At 37.4% G+C, this 10,856-nt stretch overlaps 1 protein-coding gene across 1 annotated transcript in view; it reads left to right on the forward strand.

Annotated features, from left to right (window-relative positions):
* Positions 1-205: 205 nt before the first annotated feature.
* Positions 206-10,856, forward strand: part of PHIP (pleckstrin homology domain interacting protein) — a 74,524-nt gene continuing 63,873 nt past the window's right edge. Inside the window, exons 1-7 of the mRNA XM_010019829.1 lie at positions 206-421; positions 1,018-1,118; positions 8,083-8,153; positions 8,934-9,034; positions 9,147-9,187; positions 9,577-9,675; positions 10,247-10,257. Of these exons, the coding sequence (XP_010018131.1) occupies positions 290-421; positions 1,018-1,118; positions 8,083-8,153; positions 8,934-9,034; positions 9,147-9,187; positions 9,577-9,675; positions 10,247-10,257 (556 nt within the window). The 5' untranslated portion in view covers positions 206-289. The remainder of the gene's footprint in view (positions 422-1,017; positions 1,119-8,082; positions 8,154-8,933; positions 9,035-9,146; positions 9,188-9,576; positions 9,676-10,246; positions 10,258-10,856) is intronic.

Below are 10,856 nucleotides of genomic sequence, written 5' to 3' on the forward strand. Positions count from 1 at the left end.
AATGTATCATGCTTTGTATATACTATTGAAAATTAATGTAATCTCATGTTGTGTTTTGAATGCAGTGTGGAAAATTGTAAAAGTGGGGGAGGAATGTTTATGTATGCCAGTAGTTACATTTTTCAGTTCATTGTGTTAGTTAACTGTAACATCAAAACCACTAATGGTATGGTTGAAATGATCTCTGCCTTACTTCTAGGGATCAGATGATTGCCTTGTAAAAATCTGGGCAACAGATGATGGAAGATTGTTGGCTACCCTGAGAGGGCATGCAGCTGAAATATCTGATATGGCAGTGAACTATGAAAACACCATGATAGCTGCTGGAAGCTGTGATAAAATGATCAGAGTTTGGTGCCTTCGAACTTGTGCACCCTTAGCAGTTCTGCAGGGCCACAGTGCATCTATAACATCATTGCAGGTAGGTTTTTGCTTTGCAAATTCACCTGAGCAATAAAATGCATCATTTGACTGAAAAAGGAACCACCCGAGAATGTTCTTTGTAATAAAAATGCATGCCTGGCAACAAAGCCATGAAGTGAGAAGGAATTTTCGTGGTACACATTGTGAAATAACATGTGTCTATTGTTAAAATGCCTGACCCTTGAAAAATGCCAAGCATAATTCTTGTTCAAAAAAAGTTGAATGACACATGTGGGCAGTTCTGCTTTGAAGTATAATTCCTTTGTAGGCTGTGATTCTGAGTGCAGGTATATTGAGTAAGAACTTCAGTCACTGATGAATACTTCGGTTTGTTTCTGTTTAGAGTTTCATGCTGTTGTACAACTTGGGTTGTGGGGAGGGAGAATCCAGAGTCCTTTGGCAAGTAACCCAGAAGAGTTATTCTGAAGGAAGAGAGTAGCTCTGAGCAGCAGTGTGTTATTTTGTTGTTCATTATAATTTACTTTCCCTAAGTACAGTTTGATAGTTTTTGTGTCAGAAGTAAATGACTTGAGGAACTTCTTAGAACAGATTAACAGGAGACCTTTTCTTTTTTTTCTCCCCTTCTCCCCCCAGTTCTCTCCACTGTGCAGTGGCTCAAAGAGATACTTATCTTCAACCGGGGCAGATGGAACAATATGCTTCTGGCTGTGGGATGCTGGCACCCTTAAAATAAAGTTAGTTGCTATTTTAATTGTTTCTATTCCTTTTTTTTTATTTTTTTTCTTTTAAATCAAGAATAATATACAGATGTTTGAGAAAACTTTGACTAAGACAGAACTTGTCACTGGCTGGGTCACTGTGTGATGTAGCTATTGCTTGCTTGTCTTTTAAGGACCAAGTTCATAATGTGACATTTTGTGGAGTGAAGCGTGTAACTTTTTTAACTTTTTTTGCTGTAGCTCTGTCACTTTTAGGAAAAAAGTCTAATTTTTTTTTCTTTTTTTTTTTTTTTTTTTTGTAATGCCAAAGTTGACACTTTTCTGATCTCAAGCCCAAATGAAATTAAAATTATGTTGATAAAATGATTGCAATTTAGAGTTGAAAATCCAGGGGGTTTAGGAGACTGTAATGTCCTAGTATAAGTAGGATGTGATATTTTTGATGTTTGTTCTTTCTTTATCTGTATTACCTTTTCTTAGTTGCTCTTTACAGTAGCATGACAGGAGGCAGAATTCTTGGGCAGCTGTGTGCTGGTGGCTGAAGTTGAGCCTGAAGCTTCTGCTTTCAAAGTATAAAATATTTTTAATGTTGTCAGGACCCTCAAATAGAGATAGTTTTTTGTTTGGGTGTTTTTTTTTTTTTTTAATTAAATTCTCCAGTGGCTTTCAAATGCTTTTTGCTCCTTTATTACAAAACATCTGTAGCTTAAAATTGGACATAGATGTATTGGTAATCATTAGCAATTTAGTTTTGGGGATGGGATGTGTTCTTACAGATGTATTCTCTTGGCAGGTAGGTTCCATTTTCTTGTAGTTTTGATAATTGCTGTTAGAATCACTTTCCTGCAGTGTGCTAGGTTTATGCAGGGCTTGTAGGTATATTTGCCCAGGTACTTCTCTAGTTGTCTGGCCCTGAAGTATTTTGACATTCTCTGGGCATCTTGACTCTCTTGATACTTTAGATGAAGCTGCTGCTCAGGCTGTTAATCCTCTGTTGCCTGGTGCATGCTGTAATCAAATTAAGGCTCTCTTTCTTACTGAGAGGAGGAGATGGCTTACATGCTTATTTTTAATGTGTGAAGGAGAGGAGTTGCCACCACATTATTTTTCTTAATGTCTCTTAAGTCTGAGCTCTTGTTGACAAGATGAAATCTTAATCTGCCTGATTTGTAAACCTTTGAGCCCACGTTTCTCTCACTTTTTTCTTTTCTTTTTTTCTCCTTTTCTTAACTGAAGTTTGAGTCTATGGAATTGAATTTTCAAAGAAATGCTGTCAATTGGAGAATAGTGGAATCCATGAGAGTTAGGTGGGTTATACTATGTGAGCTGGGAGGTGAATGTTTAGAAATCATGAATGTTTGGATGAATCATGGGGTCACGTGGGATTTATCTTGAGGTAAAACTTAGGGAGTGAGAAAGCTGGCATCAGTTACGGTAGGGGGTTCTCAACTAATTCTTTTCCATGGTGATATGGAGAATAAAAATTTGCAGTGAGATGCACTCAGAAAATATTAAAGGTATAAAGGATTTTTAAGTAGTGCTTTCACATCTGAATAGTTGCAGCAGATGTGATCAGGCAGCAGCATATAGATTAGCTCAGCTGTCTCGTGCAGTACAGCAAGGAAGTGGTCTGGAAAACCGAGTCATGGCAGCGATTCATGTTGCTTAACCACAGAATGCAGAGCAAGTTTTGAGGCTGGAATTTGTGCCATCCTTACCTTCTGTTCTGGAAGTATTTTATACATTGTGTTTGAGAAGACAGAGAAACCCTTTAAGCTCTGTTTCTTCAGTGTGGAAAACAAGATGAATGCATGAAGATGAGACATGAACAGTCGCGAGTGTCTTGAGGAGGGCATATAATGAGTAATTGCTTTTTGGCCCTTACTGTACTAGAGGGTATCAAGTGAGGGTAGCCAATTCCAAATTGTAAGGAGATGGTTCTTTACAAAACACATAGTTACGAAACTCCTTGCTGCAGAGTATTAATCATTGTATGAAGATATTAAAAGGCATTACTTTGTGCTTTTTCTGCTCTTACACATTCAGTTTTGGCTACTTTGGAGGCAGGATACTGGTCTTGAATCTTTGTTTGAACTTGGTAGAGCTGTTAAGTATTTGAAGTAATCGGCACTTTTTGTTCCAACCTAAGTCTAAAAGAATCTATGATTATATGGTTAATATTTGATTAAAATATGGTAAAGTCTGACTAAGAAACAGATATGTCTTTTTGGACTGAAACAAAGCTGTATGTCACATACAGTATCAAAATAGTTGGACACACAGTAAAGTCTTTATGTAGCTCTTCCTAAACTGAACAGTATACTAGTTCAGGGGACTTCATTAGTTATGGGAAGTTTCACTTAGAGCTTTACTTACAGCTGAACTGTAAACTTTTCCAGCTGTGGTTCTCATGCTTATTCCAGTAAACCAAAATAAGTGATACTGGGGAAACTAAGAGTCCAGTGTAATTTTCCACAAGTAGGCTGCAGTGGATGGTCAATGTGTCTCAGTAATGGATGTCATAACAGTCTTCAATGAAGTGATTGCACTTCCTTACACCTTCAGATTTGGATCTGCTTCCAGAACTGCAGCAACATGCAATCCATTCAGTAATGTGCTGTGGAAGAGTGAGTGCTAGCAATATAAGAGTATCAAGGAAAATAGAAATTCCAGTTATTTTTTTCAGAAGGCTCTTTGTGAGGTTATTTTTTAAAAACTGTGATGTGTAGGCTGTCTGGAAGAGAGAATAACTGGTGGGGTGGGAAGTTTGTCCTTCCTTTCATCTATACAGTAAAAAAAACAGGCTTACTTCTGTTCAGTATCTCTAAAACAGAGGAAAGCTGGCAGAGAAAGTAAGATCTCTTCCAACAATTATTCAGGCTCTGAGCCTGCAGCCAGGTGTCATGGTTGCAGTACCACTCCTACCACAGGAAGCTTGGGAAATGAGAGCTTTCAAGCAAGACCAAAAAATCTGAGTCGTACAGGTGAAGAAAGGTGCTACCACATGCCTAAGTCAGAACTTGGTTTCATGCACCTCCTGAGCTTGGCTGCAGCCTGCCCATCAAGAATACAATTGCTATTGGTGATGAAAGTGTGTTACTGAATCATCCCATAATTTAAATGGGGACTGGTGGTGAGGTCTTGAAATTTCATCTGCTTTAAAGAAAAAAGATACATGTATATACCTATACTCCACCCCCTGCTTTTTATACTCAGTACTACTTGAATCATCTGGCAATAAGTTAAGATTATGAGCTGTTGGGCAGCCTCATGATGATCACGTGGTTGATTGTAGTTTCAAGGTGACTGGCATTGCCAGCAGTACTTTGCTGAACTTTTTCTGTGAATTATGGGAGAGGCAATGTTTGCATACACTGCTGTCTTCTGAGTGCTCTCAATTTAAAAATAACTAGTTTTGTTCTTAACTATGCTGGAAACTGTTTCAGTGGAAACCAGCTTGATGGTTAAGTCTACTGGATTAACTCCCTGTCTGTAAATGAAAATTGGACTTACTTCCTCCTGGGAAGAACTTCCTCTGAAGAGAGTCTTTCCCTGTCAGCTTCTTCAGGAAATGAGGAAATCAGAAATTGTTCTTTGTTCCCCACTTGTAAAATAAGATAAAAATATTATGGAGCAATTATTTATCTCAACGGATCATGAAAAACTGGAAGACTCGCTACCTTGAAAACTGTAGTATTTCCCATTAAAATGGACTTAGACATCTTTTAAGCTTCCTAGTGTCTAGTGCCCTATCCCAGTTCTGCCAGTGCTGTTTTCTGTTTGGTTTTATTTTAGTTGGTTGTTTTGTTGGTTTTTTTTATCTCTGCAAATGTTTATTTTGCTTCATTCTTAGATCTCAAAAATCCTTGTATTCAGCTTTGCCGGCAGCTCTGCTGCAGTATTAATAGTCTCTCTGAAATTAGAGGCTTCCTATGTTGGTTTCCCAATTTTATGATAACGTAGTTAATTGAGGCATGTTCAGTATCTAGGTCACACATATGGCCCACACAGGAGATGCTTGGTGACAGAGCTCTGTTGATTTCTTTTTTCTTTCTTTTTTTTTTTTTTATTTTTTTGCAAAAGGACACATTACAGGAGCTCTGGTGCTGTAGGATGAATCACAGACATTGGCATGGCTAACCACAAAATTCTCGTGTTGTTCAAAGGAGAATGATCAGCCTTGTTCACGTGCTTCTGTGACTAGTGTGGATGCATGTTCTTCAGTACTATTGACCCTCCTGTGTGCTCCTCTTCTTTCAGTGAAAAGATTTCTGACCAGGCAGTTACCATGTATGCCTAAAAGCAGTAACATTCCAGGTAGATTCTGGTTTCCAAATAGAGGAATGGTAAGGTTGGTTGTTGCTGCAGATAAGGAAGTCAAGGAGTGTGGTCCAAACAAGATGGGAAAACAATTAAAAATTTAGGCAACCAAGACTTTTCCCATATTTAGTCTCCTATTACTATTCTGGATGGTGATAGAAAACACGAGAGTTGGATTCTGTGTCAGTTGACAGTAAGGAGAAGAGAGAGAGTCAGCCTTGGGTCATCAGAAAATGAATAATTTGCCTCAAATTTAAGCGAGAATTATTACAACTGGTCAGTGCATCAAAGTTAAATTAGTTGCACTGCAAAATATTTGCGTTATGTGTCTTCTCTGAGAAAGATGGTGAGTTTTCTTGTTACTCTTCTGCCACCTGTTTGGATCACAAGTTTCCATTATTAGTCTGTTACTGGCAGACCATATGAACAAGGCAGCAGAACAGTCTCACAAATTTGGGTAGAGCAGTTTACTGTACTGTTTTTTTCCCCCTTAATTTTAAAAAGAGGAAAAAAAGGGTAGGAAAAACACATGCTGATGATTTTGATGTTCCTGTTTCGGACAAGACGTTGATTTCTTAGTTGTCATCAGTGTGATGTGATACTTCCCATTGCTTTTCTTAATCAGAAGGCACTTGATGTTAAAGGGCTTGGTTGTACATGGGAATTCTGATGTGCTGAACCTTGGCTGTTAGCGTGTGAGTGAAGACTTCTTTTGGAGAGGTTATATCACACAGGTGTTTTCTGGGAAATCTTGCTTGAGCTACTAGACATCTAGATTGAGGTTAGTCTGGATTAGATAACCATTCCTAATTTTGAGACATTTATATGACTGAGTGTGTCCCTTAGTTGAGACCCACAGACCAGATGGATTCTTTGTCTGCTGATGTAAGTGCAGGTTATTTTTTGACTGCAGCTCCTCATTTCTGGATTCATGTTGAACTTAACACAGGCCTCTCCAAGAGGAAAACAGCTGACGAGGGCTTTTCTGGACCTCTCTATCAGATGTTTGTGAAGGTATCTTAGTGCCTTCCAGCCATTTAATAGTTGGATTGAGAATGTTTGTAAAGCAAGACAATTATCTTGGTTTCTGGATGTTGCAACCAATTATGCTTTTGTCCCCTTACCTTGCTTCCCAAAAATACTGATTGCGTGGCTCATGTTGAAAGGCCACACTCTGCTCTATTGTAAAAGAATGCCGTAATCTTTTGTCTCTTAATGCCTACAGTAGCACACATTAGAGAGACGTAGGTTGGAGAATTTAACTCTGTTATTAAAACTAGAACGTAAGTGCATACTTGCTCTATTTTACAGCTGTCCTAACTCCAAAGGCAGAGTTCACAAACCGCAGTGGAAGAAAACAGCAGCCTATTTATCTATTTACACTTGCTCCAAATTATGTAAGCTGCATATTGAATCATCTGATAGTTCTTCTTATGTTAGAATCTTAGTTAAGGGTTTCAACTGCTGTAGCAAAGATTTTTGTCTTGTTTGGTGTATCTTCTTGTGAAGTTTCCTTGTCATAAATAAGTCTGCAGAGAACTACCTTAAAACTCCTGGAGGAAAGTTCGCAGAAACAGCCTATACTGAATGGACAGTTTGAAGAAAGATATCTTAACTGGTGTTTGTGGTGTTTATTACTTTATTTTATACATAGGCACCACTAAAGTTTAATGCTTACTACTTTCTCTGAGATAGCAATAGATGATTAGTGGAGAAAGGTCTCTTATGCATCTGCCTTCAGCTGAAATAAATTATATAGACCATTTTGCTTTTAAAAGATAAAATTTTGGATAAGTTATGAATATGCATTCTTTTATGTTGAAACAAATCTTTAGTGATGACATTTGTGGGTGTAATGCTGCTGTTCTCTAGTAAGTTTATTCTTTGAGTGAAGATTGCAGATGGTATACTATGCAAGACCACCTACTGTTCTGAGGTTGCTGCAGTGCATGAGCGGAATTAAAGTAATGATTGAAGAACCAGGTCTGATTTGTTTTGGTTTTATACACTCTTAAAGTGCTAAATCTATTGAAGCTGTAGTTCTGCTTGAACATCAGGTTCTGAAATGTCTAAAAGAAAGCATAGGCCAATAGTGGGCACTGTTTGGAACAACAGCAACAGTTCCAATAGTGGGCACTATTTGGAACCAGTCCACAAAGAATACATATCCTCTGAATAAACAGATGTATTCTAATAATGTGAAAAACTGTGAATTTATTTAAATTTCTCTTGTATTCTTCTATAAAGAGTGGCCAGCCCTGTTTGTCTCTTGTGAAAGCAGTCATGTGCTGCAGGAGAAAACCAGAGTTCCAGTACGCTTAGTGGTTTAAAACTGAACGTCATGGGCAACTGGCTCTAGTGCCTTTTGTTCTGCTTTACCAGTGACTTAGGGAGAGTGTCTTGTATAGCAGGAGGGGAGAGGGGAATGGTATTTAAGTTGTGAGACAACTCTCCTTGATACATGGATTACTTAGTCCATCTGGATGTCTTAGTTTCCTAAAGATCAGATCATGAAGCATAGTCACACGAAATTGTTTATAGATGGGCAGCCATCTGTTCCTTCATATTTAATTTTATCCTTCTGTGCTTTATTTCTAAGATACTGACTTATTTTTGAAGCCCTATTAGGAAATTGTTTAACTTGTTTCTTTATTTGTAGTCCAAGGCCAACAAAGTTTACAGAACGCCCTCGTCCAGGAGTCCAAATGATCTGTTCCTCTTTTAGTGCTGGTAAAAGTCTGTTTTTTTCTTTTTCTCCCTTATATCTATATAACAAGTCATTTGAAAAGTATAATGGTAAAAGTATAATACATTTACTATAGCATACTTCTTGTTAGTAAAAGTAGTTGAGCTAAAGTAGCTATTAAAACTGCAAATACTTAAAATAGAAATTCAGAATCTATACATTAATGCTTGGTAATATGGAAATTCTTGAAAACAGTTAAATATGTAATGTTGAAAGTAAGGCTTTTGTGACTGCCAGTCTTTTAAAACATGATGTATACCTTTTTGTCAGAGTGCTCCTGCGCTGGCTTTATCTGAGGTGGAATTTGTGGGGATTGGGACAAGGAGGTTTTTATGGTCTGTATTTCATTGATTCCAGAGTTGGCAATTGAAGAATACAGCATAAATGATTGGATAAAGTATCTGAATGACAGAAACTTATTTTCAGAAAATGTGCTAGAGCTCAAGTTTTATTCAATTTCTGTTAAGTTTGGGGCTTCTAAGGGCTTAGTTGCAAACAAATTGCTGTGGTTAGCTGATCTTTCAGGTATATCTGCAGGTACATATTTATCTGAGAGCATATGCGAGGTAATTCAACTCCGTTAAACTTCAGAGTTTCTAAATCTTGTTTTTATTTAAAGATCATTTACAGACATAGGTGAAATGAGCTACAGCTATAAACTCAAGGGAATACATCGAAGTATTTGATGTCACGGTTGTCTGAAAACACAATAATAACATTAGATTGCCCTTTTTTCTTAAGTCTTATTTGTTTGTTTTTCTCAGGTGGAATGTTTCTGGCCACTGGAAGTACAGATCACATCATTAGGGTTTATTTCTTTGGATCAGGTCAGCCAGAGAAGATATCAGAGTTGGAGTTTCATACTGTAAATACTTTTAAAAAATTATATATGTAATAAAAATAATAATTTGGATACATTTGGATATTTTGTATTCATATTTGACTCTTTTTTCTTTTTCTACTCTTTTTTCATATAGGACAAAGTTGACAGCATTCAGTTTTCTAATAGCAGTAGCAGGTAAGCAGACAATTCATTTATTCAGAGCTAGTTTTTTGACCTGGTGGACATTTCTAAATATCACTTTCTGGAAGTAGCTGTTTAAAAAAAATTTCTGGTTTTTTGCTTTGAGGCTCATCCAATTAAATCATCTGTAACTACTGGATTCTCGCTGTTTTATTTTAATAATACATGGGGCTTAGGATTCGACTTTTGCAGGTCTTCAATTTTTTACTGGTACAGGAAGCATTTTTCACCTCAAACCAGTAGTATGGTATTCTGATGCTGTTTGGACTTCTTACTTATAGCTTCCTTTTTCAAGTTCTAAATTCTGGGACTTCAGTTTTCAAGTGTCTTTTCTGTACAGATCTGTCTTTGATGTCCAAGTAACTTTTTTCTCCTTCTGTTAGATTTGTGAGTGGAAGCCGTGATGGAACAGCACGAATCTGGCAATTTAAGCGAAGGGAATGGAAAAGCATTTTGTTAGATATGGCTACTCGCCCAGCAGGGTAAGTGATGTAAAACGTTCTGCTATCAGGTAGATACTTAAAGGCCATTGATATCATTTGCTGACTTATTGGGGGTGGGGGGGAGAAGGGGGAAAGGCCTTCTTACATTATTACTGCTTAAATGCACAATATGCTTGTCTAGCTCTTGAAGTCCAATGAAAACAAATATTTGACTTATATATTCAGCTGTGGAAACTAGCTTGTCCTCATAATAGCTCCACTAGTGTTTTGATTAGATTAAAAGAATAAAAGATACTTAAAACACATTAAAGGTCAAATTTATATGGCTTTTCACATAGGTATTTATTCCTGGAGCGAGAAAACCAGGTCAGATCTGTTCTTGAGACTGCTTGCATTTCAGTAATACTTAAAGATCCTGTGGAATCTGCATGCCCGGAAGAACAGTATTGGGTTCTTTCATACCATGTACCAGAGCAGATAAATCACTTGCTCTGTAACAGGTTTTCATTTATTAAAACAGTCTGAGAATTTACAAGACTTTGTAGGTATGGGAAACTTCTGTACACTGGAACAAGCAACAAAAGAGGCCTGAAGATGGAGAATGACTTAGTAGGGCTTGTAGCTTGCATCATTTTATTTTGGCATGGATGAGATCTTTCCAACTGACATACTCTAGAAAGATTTAAGGGGTAAACCTTTTTCCCCTTACTGATCATTCTGTGTGGTTTGAAGGATGATATTTAATGGGGGGGGGTAGAAATTACTTCAGGTGTAATCCTGTGGAAGGATGTCTGAAAGGCTGAGAGAGGGATGCAAGAGAAGGCCATATCTGATCTAAACATTAAATGAAATTATAGCTTAGAGTATCTTGTCAGTTATGGGCAGATGCAACAAAACATGAATATAAAACTGCCGGACAAGAGTGTATAAAACACTGTTACTTTGAGAACATTCTGAGTTACTCTTTCTTGAAAGTGCAACCTGTAAGAATTCTTAGTTTTACCTGATCCTGGTAAAAAATAGGAATGGATGCTTCTTCATCATGGTCACAAGTGCTGAACTCCTTTGGGGAACTGAACTGCTTATTTCAGTAAAGCACCTTTAGTTGAATGCTGTTTTGTCCTTTCAACTAGAGCCTAAGTGCAGTTCAAAATTTGATGTTTTCTGCACAAGCACAATTTTATCAGAGAAAATGAAATTACTGCACTGAAAGGAAAGAG

The sequence above is a fragment of the Nestor notabilis genome, unplaced genomic scaffold (genome assembly GCF_000696875.1).
Source record: "Nestor notabilis isolate BGI_N333 unplaced genomic scaffold, ASM69687v1 scaffold528, whole genome shotgun sequence".
Lineage (NCBI taxonomy): Eukaryota > Metazoa > Chordata > Aves > Psittaciformes > Psittacidae > Nestor > Nestor notabilis.